The 15,778-nt window shown below is 45.7% G+C and overlaps 1 protein-coding gene across 6 annotated transcripts in view; it reads left to right on the top strand.

The window, feature by feature from the left end:
- The first annotated feature begins 2,091 nt into the window (after positions 1–2,091).
- The window catches only part of Otud5 (OTU deubiquitinase 5), a 32,032-nt gene continuing 18,345 nt past the window's right edge, over positions 2,092–15,778 (top strand). Inside the window, exons 1-3 of one of the 6 annotated variants that reach the window (XM_052171862.1) lie at positions 2,097–2,593; positions 2,748–3,207; positions 3,337–3,449. In XM_052171862.1, the coding sequence (XP_052027822.1) occupies positions 2,384–2,593; positions 2,748–3,207; positions 3,337–3,449 (783 nt within the window). In that variant the 5' untranslated portion in view covers positions 2,097–2,383. Of the gene's footprint in view, positions 2,594–2,747; positions 3,450–15,778 lie in introns of all 6 variants that reach the window. The other 5 variants (XM_052171863.1, XM_052171864.1, XM_052171861.1 and 2 more) reach the window with 5 other exon arrangements.

Below are 15,778 nucleotides of genomic sequence, written 5' to 3'. Positions count from 1 at the left end.
AACGAGCCTAAGGCCTTTGGGGAACTGAAAGGAGTTCAAACTAGCTGGAAGGGGGAGGGGGAGAGAGTGCAGGGCTGAAGGAGGGAAGTAGATAGTACAGACTGCAAAAGGCTTTTGAAACTGGGAGATGGATTTGGGACTTTGTCCGAGGTGTAGGGTGGGGGGGGACCACTGAAGACTCAGAAACAAGCCAGGCCTTACGTTTGCCTATGGGGAATAAGCTATGGAGAAAAAGTCTTAGATGAAGAAGGATCTGTCAAGGGTTTTTGTGGTAGTCCATTTGGTAAGGGATGATGGCTAGGGTGATAGCAGTGGAATTGGAGAGGTGTGAAATTCCAGAGATAGACTGGGTGGGGCTTGGAATTGACAGGCAGCCGAGAGCTGGAGAAGCGGAAACAGTCACATTTGACTCTTAGGTTTCTGGTCTGGGTGATGGCTGGCTTAGGGTGCCTTTTGCTGTTGAAGGAAATTCCTACGGTGCCAGATACATAGTTAAGTATGGGGTGAAAGTTACTCATGAATAGAGTTCAGTTTTAGATGCTGAGTAGATAGCCAGTGAGGAATGGGAAATATGGGTCTGGAGACAACCATTAGAAGACTCAGGGTAATGTTTATAGGTATTTGGCAGAAATCCCTGACCACAGAAGTCCTGTAGATATGAGTCTCCTCCTATTGTGGAGTCTTGGGAACTGAAAATATTACTAGGACCCATATTTATCCATGTATTACTGATGCCTTTCAGGGGGAAAAAAAGCTTCATCTGAAGGGAGGAGGTTAGGTGTTCTGTTTTCCCCAAAATATCTTTTGTTGGAGACAGTCCCAACATGTATCACGGCTACCCTTGAACTAATTCCCTCCCTCTACCTCTGTTCCTCCCTCTTCCCCTCTCTCTCCCTTTCCCTTTCCCTCTCTCACTCACTCACTCACACACACACACACAAAATCTTAAAATTATTTTATATGTATGCATATTTTGTTTGCATGTATATATTTTTCATCATATGCATGCTGAATGGAGGCTGTCAGCTCCCTGGGACTGGAGTTTCACATGGTTGTGAGCCCCCATGTGGGTGCTGGAAGTTGAACATGAGTTCTCTGGAAGAGCTTAACTACTAAGCCATCTTACTCTTAACTACTCTTAACTTCTGAACCGTTTCTCCAGCCCCTGGCTTTGAACTCTTGGTCCTACCGCCTGAACCTCCAAAGCTATAACACTCGTTTTGATATTGCACTTTTGTTAGGTAATCTCAAAAAAGACAGTGATTTGTACAAGGTCAATAGTTCATGATGCTCCATGTGTGTCTAGAACTGATGTCTTCCTTATAAGGAATCAAAGTCCAGGATTCTTCTGCACTACCACAGGTTCTAATTTATAAAGCACTTACTATGTGCAATGCACAGAACCAGGTTATTTATTGGCATTAATTTCTAACACATAGAAATTATTGCTGCTGGGTTGTGGTTTAATCCCAGCACTCAGGAGGCAGAGGTAGGCTGAGCTCTCTGAGTTGGAAGCCAGCCTGGTCTACAGAGTGAGTAGGACAGCAAGGGCTACAGAAAAACCCTTTCTTGAGAAACCAAATAAAAAACGAAAGAAAAAATATTGCTAACCTATAGAGGAGTAGAAATAGAGAATAGATTGGGTGTTAACTGACTTGTTCCAAACAATAAGACATTAAGGGCCAAGCTAGTATTAGCGTCTTAGCTGATTAATATCAAGGAGTTTGCCAGCACCACTGGGACACACTAGCTGCTGAGTCTTGGTTCGTAAATATTCTCTTTTCCTGAGTAAACTAAGGTTTGTTTGTTTGTTGTTGTTGTTGTTGTTTTGGTGGCAGAGGGCGTAAGGCTTGTACTGAGCTTGCGCAATAGATATAAGGTTGAGGTGAACGTGAGGGTAAAAGGGCGGAGGTGACGGAGAAGGCGTGTTTTTCCGCCAAACTCTTAACTATCGGTATGGTGCACGTCTGTCTAGCGGTTGGCCCATCTGAAGTGATGGACAGCATTGTTGAACTAATCACCGCAAGATTACGATTGTTGCCAGGGTGAAGTAGGGTCCACCCTTTCGGGTTTGCAGCTGGGAGGAACAGGAAGTGACGCCACAGGGGACGCTATGCTCTGGGAATGTTGATATTTTCCAGTGAGTGTAACTGAGTTCCAGATGGAATCCTTGGAGACACGAGTCTTACTGTGTGCTAGACAGACCATTCTGTTTATCCATAGTGCTGACGCCTGTGGGTTAGAACCTCGGGGGAAGTAAAGAATAGAACAGGAACTGAAAAGAGAACCCGGGAAGAAGGTTGCCGACTTTGAAATCTGAGACGGAGGACTTGAGAGAGTGAGTGCTCAGCCCGGATTGGCTAGTGGGTGTTGTCAAGGCTTTATGCACTTTTTCAATTGGCTGGTGTCTGCAATTGTCACGGCGGCGAGCATTTTGCCCACGTACTTCCGAGCAGGAGGCGGGGCTGGTGTCCTGTTGCGCATGCCCACAGCCAGGGAGGCCCCACCCGGTAGTTCAAGAACCTGCGGAGGGGCGGGGCGAAGAGGTGCTTGTTTTGGTTGTGTTTCCTCTGAAGCCGAATCCCGGAACAAGGTAGCAGTAAGCTTGGCTGGACTTGGAGGGAGAAAAGGTTACGACCAATCGGTCTTTGTACCATCCCACTGGACTTCACATCCGGGATCTCCTCTGGGCGTGACCTGCGTACTGCCTGCGGTTCTCGAACCGGTGTCCTGATCTCTTTATCCAGGCCTTGCTGTTCCCATCGTGCCTCGCGCACAACTGTAGCCCCCTCATCCGGGTTCTCTCCCGGCGTTCTCCGCGTCTGGTTTGCTGTGGGGTACTTGGCGGTGCCGCCATGACTATTCTCCCCAAAAAGAAGCCGCCACCTCCCGACGCCGACCCGGCCAACGAACCGCCGCCGCCCGGGCCGCTGCCCCCAGCGCCTCGGCGCGGTGGGGGTGTAGGCGTGGGCGGCGGCGGCACGGGCGTGGGCGGAGGAGAACGCGACCGTGACTCCGGCGTCGTGGGGGCCCGTCCCCGGGCTTCACCACCACCTCAGGGCCCGCTACCGGGGCCGCCTGGTGCTCTTCATCGTTGGGCACTAGCCGTGCCACCTGGCGCAGTTGCGGGCCCTCGGCCACAGCAGGCTTCTCCACCTCCTTGTGGGGGCCCTGGTGGCCCCGGCGGCGGTCCTGGTGACGCTCTTGGTGCGACAACTGCGGGGGTGGGCGCGGCAGGGGTGGTGGTGGGCGTGGGTGGTGCCGTGGGCGTGGGCGGCTGCTGCTCGGGGCCCGGGCACAGCAAGCGGCGGCGTCAAGCTCCCGGCGTTGGCGCAGTTGGCGGGGCCAGTCCGGAACGTGAAGAGGTCGGAGCAGGCTACAACAGTGAAGATGAATATGAAGCTGCTGCAGCACGGATCGAGGCCATGGATCCCGCCACTGCAGAACAGGTAAGGGCTGGAAGGTGAGGGGCTGTTGGCAGAAACAGCAAGACTGAGAAGGAACCCAAGGAAATGTTTGAGATTGGTCCAAGAAACCCAGGTCTTGTTGCTAGGATTCCCCGAAGACTTGGTGTTAGGGGCTCTAAGTAAGCTAAGGTACTCTTTTGCTGCCCATAGTTGTCAGTCTTGGTCCTGAGATCTCATCTAAGTGACTGGCATTGGGACCCAGGAGTCACAGGTAGGTTGGAGCCCTTCCCTAGAGGAAGATCTCAAGCCTCTGTAAGGGACTTCAGTTCAGTGACTCTTTTTCCTTTAGGACAAGTCTGAGATTCCCTCTCCAAAGAACTCAAAGTAGCGTCCTCAGAGATATGGTCTAAGCATACCCAAGAGACCTAAACCCTTCATGTAGGAAGGACCCCCCTCTTCTTACGCACAGTTAACAGGTCTGTTCACTAACCATGCCCGTGGCCTGCTCAGGAGTCCTAAGCCTGTATTTGGGGACCTAGACCTCTTTGTAGAATTGAAGGTTTAGGTTATACCCACACACCTTTTAGATAGCGATTTCCAAAGTATCCCTCCAGTGTTGTGAAACTTCATTCTGGGAGATAAAACTCTCTATGGCTTAAGAACAAAGGCCAAAACCAGTACCTAGAAGCAGAACTGGCTCACAGTTGGTGTTGAGGTAAAGACCTCTTTGCTTATGGCCTGGGGTTTAATTACAGATGTTCCAGTCAAGAGGACTTCTTCAGGACACATTATCAGTCACAAGCTGGTGTCTATGCTCTTGTGTGTGTGTGTGTGGGGGGGAGGTCATATATTTCCCTAAGGAAATTTATCTATTGAAATTTACTTCAGGGATTCAACATCTCAGTTTTCCTTTTCTGTGCATCTGGATTTCTCTGATACCCAAGGGGCTGATCTTTTAATCTCACAGGAAAAGAGCTCTCAAGTCACTAAACCCAGATTAAGTTCCTTGGAAAACAAAAAACCTTGAGAGTCTCTCTTAGGAAGAGCTCCATCTCTTTTGGAGAACTCTTCACCTACTGACTTTGCAGATGAGGTCCAGAATCTGGCCTGGAAACTATGGGTCCTGTCCAATCCCTGCCTCAGAAACTCCAGCCTCAGGACATGAGCAGTTTAGAGACCCAGAGGCGACGTCAGATGTTTCTCTCCAAATCTGCCTTCAAGGGACTGAGACTCTGTTCTGTGAAGGACATATAAGGCTTTCCTTAGGAATAGGAACCCCTTAAGTGCCACTAAACACTGTAGAGGTAGTGCCCGAAGACCAGGACTGGTGGGCATGATTCTAGGTTTCCTAAGGAATGGAGTCTTAGTCTCAACATCACATCAGTTATGTGAGGGATTGTTCTACACCTTAGGATCTGAGGCCTGACTCTTTTGGGGCTGTCACCTAAGACAACATAAGTACCCTCTTCATAGGAGGCTTTTAGGAACATAAGTCTTTTTGGAGTTTACTTGAAACTCGGAGACCTGGGAATGCTACCATTTTGAGGAAATTAGAGTTTTCAGCCTCTTTCCATCTTCCTCAGGGGCAAGAGAGAGCCTCAGGGGACTGAGGCCTGAGTCCTTACTTAGGCATGCAGCTGTCCTCCCCCCCCCCCCACACACACACCAGGTGATTCTTTCTCACCAGGGAGAGGACGTGACGTCATCTTCAATATGGCCAGAGGCTTCCTTCTTTGGACAGAGGACCTGGGTGTTCTGGTTTCTTCCTTACCCTCAGGTCAGAGCCAAGAAGGCTGTCAGGTCTTGGGACCAGAAGCCTGAGGCATCCCTTGAACTGGTAGAGGTTGACCCTATTTCCATTGTTGATTCCCACTTCTGGAAATTTCTTACATTCCATTTCCTTTTGGTTGAAAAAATGTCTGTTTTATAGGGGTCAGCGGGTAGTCTCATAGCCACCATTGTTGTTCTTTTCCTGTCATTTCTGGCAGAACAAATCATCTGGACTCAGAGATGTCAGGTCCAGGAGTTGTTTGTTTGTTTGTTTTCAAGACAAGGTTTCTCTGAGTAGTACTTTCCTGGAACTCGCTCTGTAGACCAGGCTGGCCTTGCACTCTGCTACCCAAGTGCTGGGATTACAGGTGTGCGCACAACCACTGCCTGACTGGGTCCAAGAGTCATGAATCCCTGGTTCTCGTAAACACTCTACCCCTTACAGAGGTATGCATCCCTTATCCCAGGGAACGAGAAGGTATGTTGTTGGTGGAGATGCAAAAGCACATTCTTTTTTTGTTTGTTTGTTTTGTTTATTTGTTTTTTTTTTTTGAAACAGGGTTTCTCTGTGTAGCCCTGGCTGTCCTGGAACTCACTCTGTAGACCAGGCTGGCCTCGAACTCAGAAATTCACCTGCCTCTGCCTTCCAAGTGCTGGGATTAAAGGCGTGCACCACCACCACCTGGTGCAAAAGCACATTCTTATACCCCTTGCAGTTTTGCCCTTATATTTATCTTCATAAGAACTTGGAAATAAGATCTGACAGACTCATAAAGCCTGCTCTTCCCTGTGATGGGAGAGACTTTCTGTTCTATTGTGGGCACAAAGAGAAGAAGGAGCTAGTCCTAGTCCCCCTACCTCACCTGGCCCAACTTTGAGCCTCTTGAGGATGAAAAGAAGGGATATTGGTCATGTTACTCCAATCTTGGTCCACAGCTGTTGCAGATGCTTCTAACCTAGAGGCTATTTCAGTACTGACAGAGGGATGATGATTAGATGATTAGTCTGAATGGGAAATTCAGTTCCAGTTCGATGAATATGTACTCTTGTTTCCTTCAGGTACCTTGGATTGGAGTACTGGGGAAATGATGTCATAGGGTTCCTTTTTTCAGGCATGGTCACCTTACTGAGAGCCTAGCCACTGAAAACGACAGCTTAGAAGCATCCTAAGCCAGGAGAATTCAGAGATCTTGGAGGAAAGGACAGACAAGGTAGTGGAAGATGCTAGGTTTAGCAGTACAGTCAGTGTGTCTGGATTCTATCTCTCAGTCCGTTGCCTTTTGCAGAGTAAACTAGAACAGCTTCTGTTCTCTGCACCTGATTTTCTTTTACTCTCACTAATGTGCTTATGTGTTGTCAGTTAGCTTTGGGTTTAAGGGATTTCAAAGCCCCCTCCCTATTCCTGCACTTGATAATGAATACTGGGTATCTTTTGAAGAGGAGCTGGGTTCCTTCTCTTTGCACTTTGCTTCTTTTCCAGTCACAGAGTTTTGCTGGGCAGGTCAAAGCCTTTTTGGTATAAGGCTTAAGGATGATGCGTAGCAGTATTGTAGCCAGCTATCAGGTTCCACAGTTACATGTGGAAAGAATTTGGGATTTGGAGCTGGGCAGGTTGGAGTTCAAACTCCAGTGTTAGCTGTTGATCTGGTTTATGATTGTAGAACTCTCATTTAGAGCAAAAAGTTGTAAGGGCTAATAGAGTATAAACATCTAGCCTTGCCCACCTTGGCTAGTTCTTTTTGCTCAGGATGAGTAATCGCGGCTTCAGGACAATCTTTTCTTCTCAAGAGGCTTTGTCCATCCATAGTACCCATCTCTTGGCATCTAGAAGCTTGCCCATCTGAAATTGGGTGGTTGGCGGGCAAGGAAGCAGCATATGGTCCCTGACCTGGCATCATGGATTTGAGTCCTTTTTCTATACTAAACTTTTGTGTGGTCTTTGAGCAGTTCCTTTTTCCAGATCTTTTGTTTTAGGGGTTTGTTTGTTTTTCAAGACAGGGTTTCTCTGTAGCCCTGGCTGTCCTGGAACTTACTCTGTAGACCAGACGGGCTTCAGAACTCAGAGATCTGACCTGCCTCTGACTATTGAGTTCCAGGGTTAAAGTTGTGCACCACCATACCTCATACTGCTTGGGTCTTGGTTTTTCTACCTATTAAATGGGAAGTGGCGAGAACAGTGGTTGGATTCATTGTCCTGAAGAAAGGTGTAATCTCATCTTTAATTACCTGTTTTGCACATTTCTCTTTATGGGATTTTATTTGGTACCCCTTGGCTCTGGGGATGGTTCAGGGTTTCTCTATGTAATGGTCCTGGTGGTCCTTGAATTTACTCTGTAGACTAGGCTGGCCTTTAAACTCAAGAGAACTGCCTGCCTCTTCCTCCTGAGTGCTGGGATTAAAGGTCTGTGCCACCACTGCCCACTTACAGTGTTATGTTTTAGATGTGATGTGATGTGATGTTTCAGCAAGTGTTGCACTTCTTGGGAGGTGTTGAAAGTTCTTTGGTGATTTTGTGTTTATTGTGATGAAACTCAGTGCTCGATTTTCTGGCATGATGGCTCATGAGTATAGTCCCATCATTTGGGGGTTGAGGCAAGAGGATTGCCAAAAGTTTGAGGCCAGCTTGAGCTGAGTGTTGAGATCCTGTCTAAAATAACCAAAATAAAAAGTGGCTTTCAAAATAGCCATAGAATTGTACTTCTGTTACCAGTTTTATGATGTTTTTAATATCATAGAACCCTTTATAGCTTTTAACAGCCCCCCTTCCTTCATCCCTTTCCAGCTCCTGGCAACCTACTAATTTGTCTGGATTGAATGATTCTGAAACAAGTAGAATCATACAATGATGTAGTCCTTTGTAGCTTTGTCTCTTGTGGATAGCATGTGTTCAGAGCACATCATGGTATAACATTTATCTGTGCTTTGTTTTTATTGCTAAATAATAGGATCTTGGGGTTTTAATCCTCTGGTGGCCCAGAAATAGTTTTTTGGGGGGTGGGGGTCTTGCTTCTCTTTCTTCTATTCTAGTAGGCTTGTGTCGGTCCTTAGAGAAGTAGTATGTCTGTTTCTCATTGGATGGACTGCCTGTATTTATGGCCCCTGGAGCAGAGCCAGTGTTCCTGGGTGTTTTGGGTGAGGGGGTAGTGTTGGCTCCAGGTTTGTTGGGACAAGGCTGCGAGGCCTAGAATACTAAATACCTCTTGGCCATGGGCTCTGAGAAGACATCTGTCCAGTGCTGTTGCCACCCTTCCCTGTGCCCTCCCCCTTTATTGGCAGTTCTTTTACCCACAGGCTGGGTCAGCAACTTCCCAGGCTGAGAGGGAGGATTCCCAGCCCCTGCTGCCTTTTAATTCTAACCCTCTCTCAAAGCCACAGAGCCCTAGAGCTCACACCAAAGGAGTACTACAAGGGGGATATATTAATTTCCTGTGGTTGTTGTGACAAATAACCATGGCTTAGAACAACAGATAAATTCTGTTTCAGTTTTGGTGGTCAAAAGTTCAAAATGGGTTTCACTTGGCCAAAATCAAGATGTTGGTGTTTACTGAACATCCTCCAGCAGGGCTGGGAAGGAATCTAGACTTTCTCAGTTTCTAATGGCTACATCACTCCAACCTCTTCCTCTTTCTCTGAGTGTAATGTGTATGGTTTCCTTTTTTGTATTAAATCTTCTTCTGTAAATCTTCTCCCTCATCTCACTCTGTACAGGTGTAGTAGTAAAGCAACGTAAGGAAGAGTTTATTGTTACTTACACTTTGAGAGGATACAGTCCATCCTCCCGTGGATGGACTATATCTGCAGTCAGGAAGCAGAGAGATGGATGCTCGTACACACTCTAATTTTTTCCTTCAGTACAGGACCCTCAAGCCCATGGGTGGTGTTGTGTTTTGGGTGGGCCTTCACCCCTCAGTTAATGCTCCTGAAATTCCCTATAGAGGCACACCAAGATTTCTGCTTCTTAGGTAATTTCAAATTCATTTGAGTTGATAATGAGGATTAACCATCACAAGTCTACCCATTGTCAGCTTGGCACCCAATCCTTACTGCCTTTAAAGATCAGTATTTTACTCCTGGTCCTCCATATCTGACAGCAATGTCAAGGTAGATAACACATTTAGTTCATTGTAAGAGTAGCCAAATTCTTAGCAGTTCTAACATTGTTCAAAAATCTTAAGTTCAAGGCCTGGTGAGGTAGTGTATACCATTAATACCAGCACCTGGGAGGTAGAGGCAGGTGGAGCTCAGTAGTTCTAGGCCAGCCAAGGTTGCATAGTGAGCCTTAATTGTGAGCCTCTGTAAAATTAACAAACAAAACAAGTTACATTATCTAATATACAATGGCACTGAGCAAACATTCCTATTCCAGAAGACAGAAATGAAGATATTAGCAAAGAGAGATTAGATAAAAGCAAGACTGAAACCCACCAATAAAACATTAAGCTCTGCAGTCCATGCCCAACACCTGGGCCTTTGATGGCATCACCTGCATTCCAATAAGCTTGGGTAGTTGTGCCCTCATAGCTCTGGTGCTTTGAACCAGCTTCACTCGGCCTCTAAGACAGAGGCTCTCAACCTGGATGCCGAACCCTTTCACAGGATCCCATCAGAAAACACAGATGTCTACATGATGATTCATAACAGTAGCAAAATTACACTAATGAAATAACACTCAAAATAGTTTTATGGTTGGGGTTGCCACAATGGGAGGAGCTATATTAAAGGGTCACAGCATTAGGACGATTGAGAACCACTGGCCTAATGCTTTCTTTGACAGATGTTTCTGTCATCTCCGGTACCCCTGAGGTCACCTTTGCAAAAAGCCTTACCTTCATAGCTTCATAAAATGGCCTCTTAGGGTCTTATTGCAGGCAATCTGACCCTGCTATCTTGGTGCAAGGCTGATCACCTTGTTGTTGAATTCTGGATGTCTGAAAACCCACATGATGTGGATGATGTCAAGTTATGCTACCAACTCAGGATGGAAGCTAGTCTCCTTGGAGCGCAGGCACTGTGGCCTCTCCCTGCCTTCTAGATGGTTTCCTGCAGCTTACTCTAGAGGCTCTGCTTTTTAGGCATTATGTTCTTCAGCCCAGCTTCCAGTTTTATAGCCTGGAGCCTTTCCTGGGTCGGCAGTATATATACCATATAGAGTTTAGGGGTTTTCTTAATTGCACAAATTTCATTACACTTCTAGCCACTTTGTCCAAACCAAACTGCCTTCAACTTTTAAGGCAGTCAAGCTCCTTTCATGGTCATACTGCATATTTCTATCTGTAACTTTAGTTTTTTGAGTTAGGGTCTCATGTAGCTCACTGTGGCCTCGAACTAGGTTATGTAACTCAGGCTGACTTTGAACTGCTGATCCTCTTGTCTCTCTCTCCTAAATGTTAGGACTGTAAACATAAGCAAAGTATCCAGTTAGCCCTAGTTTATGCTTTTTTCCTCACCAAACTGCACACTTTCCACATCTTGTATTGTTTGCATGCCCTCCAGGGATTAACGCAGTAAGTAGTAACAACAGTAAAATCAAAGCCTAGAGGTTATGCTCACTTCAAATTCTACAAGCAACTTACTCCATGACTTTGGAATTTAGCCTTGCTCAAATGAGCATAACAAGCCAGGTTATTTTGCCAGAATATAAAACAGATGGCCTCTAGTCCTTATAGTAGCTGAGATATCTCTCTCTCTCTCTCTCTCTCTCTCTCTCTCTCTCTCTCTCTCTCCCCTCCCTCCCTCTCTCTCTTCCTCTCCTGCTCCCTCTCTCCTCTCCCTCCCTCCCTCTCTCTCCTCTCTCCCTCCTCTCTCGGTTTCTCTGTGTAGCTCAGGCTGTCATGGAACTCACTCTGTAGAGCAGGCTGGCTTCGAACTCAGAAATCCACCTGCCTCTGCCTCCCAAGTGCTGGGATTACAGGCGTGTGCCACCACTGCCCAGCAGCTGAGATCTCTTTAACCAGGACTTTATTGTTCATATTTCTGTGTTCTATTATTCCACATTCCTACTAGAATAGACTGTTAAGCTCTGCTTTCACACTCTAAGTCTTTTCTAGCCCCCAGAAGTAAGCCTTTTCAGATTCTTCCTGCAGTCACCTCCAAATGCCTACAAATTGTGTGGTCAGGTATCCATAGCAGTGACCCCACTTCTGGGTACTAACTTTTCTCTTCCTGCTGTAACGGAATACCTGACAAAAGCAACTTGAGAGATTTATTTGGGGGATACAGTCCCATCTCAGTGGGTAAGGCATGGCAGTGGGAACGTAAGACAGCCGGTCATGTTGCACCAGAGAAGAAGTGAAGAATACTGATGCTCAACTTCCTTTTTCCTTTTCTCCTTTTTTATTCATCCAGAGACTCCAGCCTATGTGATGGTGTTATCCACATTCAGGTGATGGTAGACTTATCTGGAAACTCCCTGAAGGACACATCTAGAATTATCTCTTTAAGTGATTCCAGGTCTAGTCAAGTTAAAAAATAAGTTAATGTCCACACCTGAGATTGCACTTAGGCCCCACTTAGTGATCTAGTTTGACTTCTCCATCTGAAGAGTCTCAGTCATTTCTGCAAAATCCTTTTAAAATGTGTACAGGCCGGAGAGATGGCTCATCGATTAAGAGCACTGACTGCTATTCCAAAGGTCATGAGTTCAAATCCCAGCAACCACATGGTGGCTCACAACCATCTGTAAAGAGATCTGACACCCTCTTCCGGTGTCTGAAAAATTAAAACGTGTACAGATTCTAGGCATTAGGTCTTATATTTTCAGGTGGACATCATTCTGCCTAATCCAGATCAGGGAGGGGATGGCAACTCATTAAGAGATGTCCTACTGAAGGGCTAGGTGTATACACTGCTCTCACCATGTTTTCCACCTATCTGAAGTAGCTGGCTTGATAGCACTTTGGAAAGACATAGTTACAAACAGATAGGGTACTCCTTTAATCCCAGCACTCTATAGGCAGGCAGATCTCTGTAAGTTTGAGGCCAACCTGGTCTATATAGTGAGTTCAAAGATAGCCAGGGGTACATAGATCTTGTCCTCACCCCGTCCCCTTCACTGACCAAAGTACTGCCTAGTATCCCACTTACTAGGAAGTGTATATTCCCATTTCACAGGTTAGAACACTATGGTTCAAAGCAGTTTATCACTTGGCTTTTATTTGGTAGAACTGCATTGAAACCTAAATCAGTGGTTCCATAGGCTTCTCTTAGGCTTTTAAGTTTTTAAACCAGCTTTTAAATAGGGTTTTGTCTTAGCTCTTGGGACTTGATACTGTGGTGTCAGAGAGCTTTGTCCAGTCCTTTTGCTAAGGCTTAGAGATAGGGAGAGCCCCTGCTCCTGGATTGGTCTTGAACATGTAAAGTTCAGGGCTGAGACTTCATCTTTTTGGGTCAGGCCACCAATACAGAATAAATCTACAGATTGTTGGACTATTCTCCAGCCCTCTATCACTTCCTAAACATTTTCTTCCCAAAATGAGTGAGAAAGCTAGAGCCCTAGGTTTTCAAACTGGGATACCAAGGCCAGTGGATGCTTAGTGATCCTCCTCTAGATGCAGGCCTAGCTACCATACAGTTACCATAGGACCCACACTCTACTTGTGCAAAAGGTCTGCCTAGTCAGACTTCCTTTATTTTAAGGCACATCAGAACTTCTCCAAGACTTGCTACCAGGTATGTGTCACCACTCATAGTACATCATGTGCTATGTCTCTACTACTAAGCTTTGCTTCTACCCAGACTGCAGCTCCTTTCTGCCACTTGGGTTGCAGTGAGGACAATGAAATGAGGTCACTTGGCATAGGACAAAGCACTCAGCTAATATGAGTTCATCCTTTCTGGCTTTTCCCTGCTTAGCTGCCTAGTTTTGCTTGTGTCTTTGCTCTCCTATATAGATTGCCAGGCTTTGAGCATCTCTGGTGCTTGGTGACAGAAATGACTTACCTACTTATCAAGCAAGTCTTGATCCTTTGCTCAAATGCCAGCCTTAATGTCAGGCAGGATAAGGTCTCTTCATGCTTCACAAAAGCAAGGGAACATTCATCTGTTTTGCAGCCCCACTCAAATTGTACGTCATCATGCATATTTCTTTACCCCTCCTCTTGAAGTTTTTCAGGGTAGAGACCAAGTGTGATTCATTTTTCTGTCTTCATTGTCCATCCCAGGATGACTCATATTTTGTGAGATGATTAACTAGGAGCCCTCTTTTTCTCTTCTGATCCCTTCTTCTGTCTTCCTCCCATACCTGTTCTCCCCCTTTTAGCTCTCCCTTTTTTACGCTGTGGGGTTATGGTTAAGTTTCTCTTCTGGACACCCTTTGATGGGCTAGGCCTTGTGATTCTGGGACATGGCTAACAGTGTGGGTAAGGATGAACTTAAGAATAACTAGTTAGTGTGCTAGTGCACAGCCTCCAGGGCAGGATGAGTATCTGGGCTGCTGGAAGGTTGTGTACAAACAGATGGGTTTGTGCTACCCAGGGAAGCACATTAAAGGCTTACAGATGTATTTGTCATCTCTGCAAATGACACCACACCTTCCTGATGTGGTGGGCCCAGAGGGTGGGGCTGGCCAGGATTTCCCTTGTCCATCTTCATCCTTTGTCTAGACACTCACCTAGGACTTCCTGAGGGGTACCTCCGTTGTATATCATCTCTTTGGGGTGGGAGCTGGCCTCATCTCTGCCTCCGGAGTGCTGGAATTAAAAGCATTCCCTACCATTCCTGGCTTCTACATCTCTTTATGTTGGTCTTTTCCTCTTTTATGTTTAGTGACCACCTCACCAGTATAGGCTATTACAGAGCCTCTTTAGGTCCTGACAGAACTTCTGCCTTCTTGGCAGATGTGTTGAGAAGAGCAAATGCTTCTCATTTTTGTAATTGGTATGAGTTTAGGCAGCTTCCCTACAACCAGGAAACACTGCAGTGATGGAGCTGGCTGGCTTGAAAACCAGGGATTTAGACCTCCAGACACTGCCTACTCTGGTTTTTCGAGGAGATGGATTCTACCCATTTCCTGTAGTGGGGTACAAAAATGGCCCTTTGTGGTCATCTTTAGTAGAGAGCCTCTAGGTTCTTAGGTAGGGTAATGTCCCCTAGGCTTCCTATTTTGTAATGCAGCTGTGTTGCTAGGTCAAGCTATCTGCTTCTGACAGCCAGCAGAGGGCGTGAGGGGCCAGAGAAAGATCTGTTTCTGCTTCGTTTTGAAATGGAAATGTTTTAAGCTGTCAAGGTCATTATTGTTGTTGTTGTTGTTATTATTTTAATCTAGAAGTATGAGTTTGTATATGTTTATTAACCAAACACTTTGGAATCAAATGTCATTTGAAATTTAGAAACTATTCAGAATTTTAAAGTTTCTTGGTGTTTATACTTTGTATTATATAATACTTCAACAGAGGCTGAAGCAGCCTAAATGTTTTTGCATAAAAATGTTTGAGCCTTCACCCTCAAATTAGAGTATTTGGTATATTCTATTCAAGTTGTGATGGGGCATGAATTAGATGAAGACTTTGAGTTTTCTGGGTTTTTTTCCCCAAGTCTTTTGATGTTCAAAGCATTTAGAGATTTAAAATTTCGGATAATAAATTGTGTATCTTTATTGGGAAGGGCTAATAAAAATCATCTATAGCATTAATACTTAGGGATAAAATATTTTATTTATCTTGTATATGTGAATATATTATCACTGTCTTCAGATGCATCAGAAGAGGGCATCAAATCCCATTACAGATGATTGTGAGACACCATGAGGTTGCTGGGAATTGAACTCAGGACCTCTGGAAGAGCAGTCAGTGTTCTTAACCGCTGAGCCATTTCTGCAGCCTCTAGGGATTATATTTTATTGTCTATATCGCAAAATTGAAAAAAGACAGTATATGTGTGTGTGTGTATGTATACATATGTAGAGACTTGTTAATGTATGTAAGTGTGTTTGGACACACTTGAGTCATACTTGACTCATTTTCTGCCTTACACAATATATTTTAGAATTTCCCATGTTCATAGGTTCAAGATCTGGGTTCTAGTTAGTTACTCTCTTCAGCATCTTTCCAGGGGAACCTTCTTTTTTTTCTTCTTCCTTCCTTCTTCTTCCTTCTTCCTTCTTCTTTCTTCTTTCTTCTTCTTCTTTTTTGGTTTTTTTTTTTTCGAGATAGGGTTTCTCTGTGTAGCCCTGGCTGTACTGGAACTCACTCTGTAGACCAGGCTGGCCTCGAACTCAGAAATCCGCCTGCCTCTGCCTCCCAGAGTGCCGGGATTACAGGCATGCGCCACCACTGCCCAGCTCCAGGGGAACCTTCTTGATAGAGCACCACATTCTCCATCTAGGCACTTAGGAGGTCTCAGTCCCTGGCTGCCTAGGCCAGGTCTTGCAAGATTGAGAGCAGGGATCGGAAAGCACATGAAGTTTTTGTTTTCAGGGAATCTGGGACCTCTCTGGGATTAAGTCTTATTCTTGTTCATAGACTGTCTCCTGCTTTGTGGCCAGAGTAGTCAAGAAGGGCTGTGAATTTTCCAGTATCCTTTTGGCCAATCATCTGGTCCTCTCAGGAACTTGAAGGCAGGCCCCTGGAGAAGGGTATGGGCTTCCCTGTTGCTGATCTTCCTGC

Source organism: Apodemus sylvaticus, chromosome X, assembly GCF_947179515.1.
Source record: "Apodemus sylvaticus chromosome X, mApoSyl1.1, whole genome shotgun sequence".
NCBI lineage: Eukaryota > Metazoa > Chordata > Mammalia > Rodentia > Muridae > Apodemus > Apodemus sylvaticus.
The sequence above is the reverse complement of the archived record's forward strand: the minus strand, read 5'-3'. Positions and strand labels throughout refer to the sequence as shown.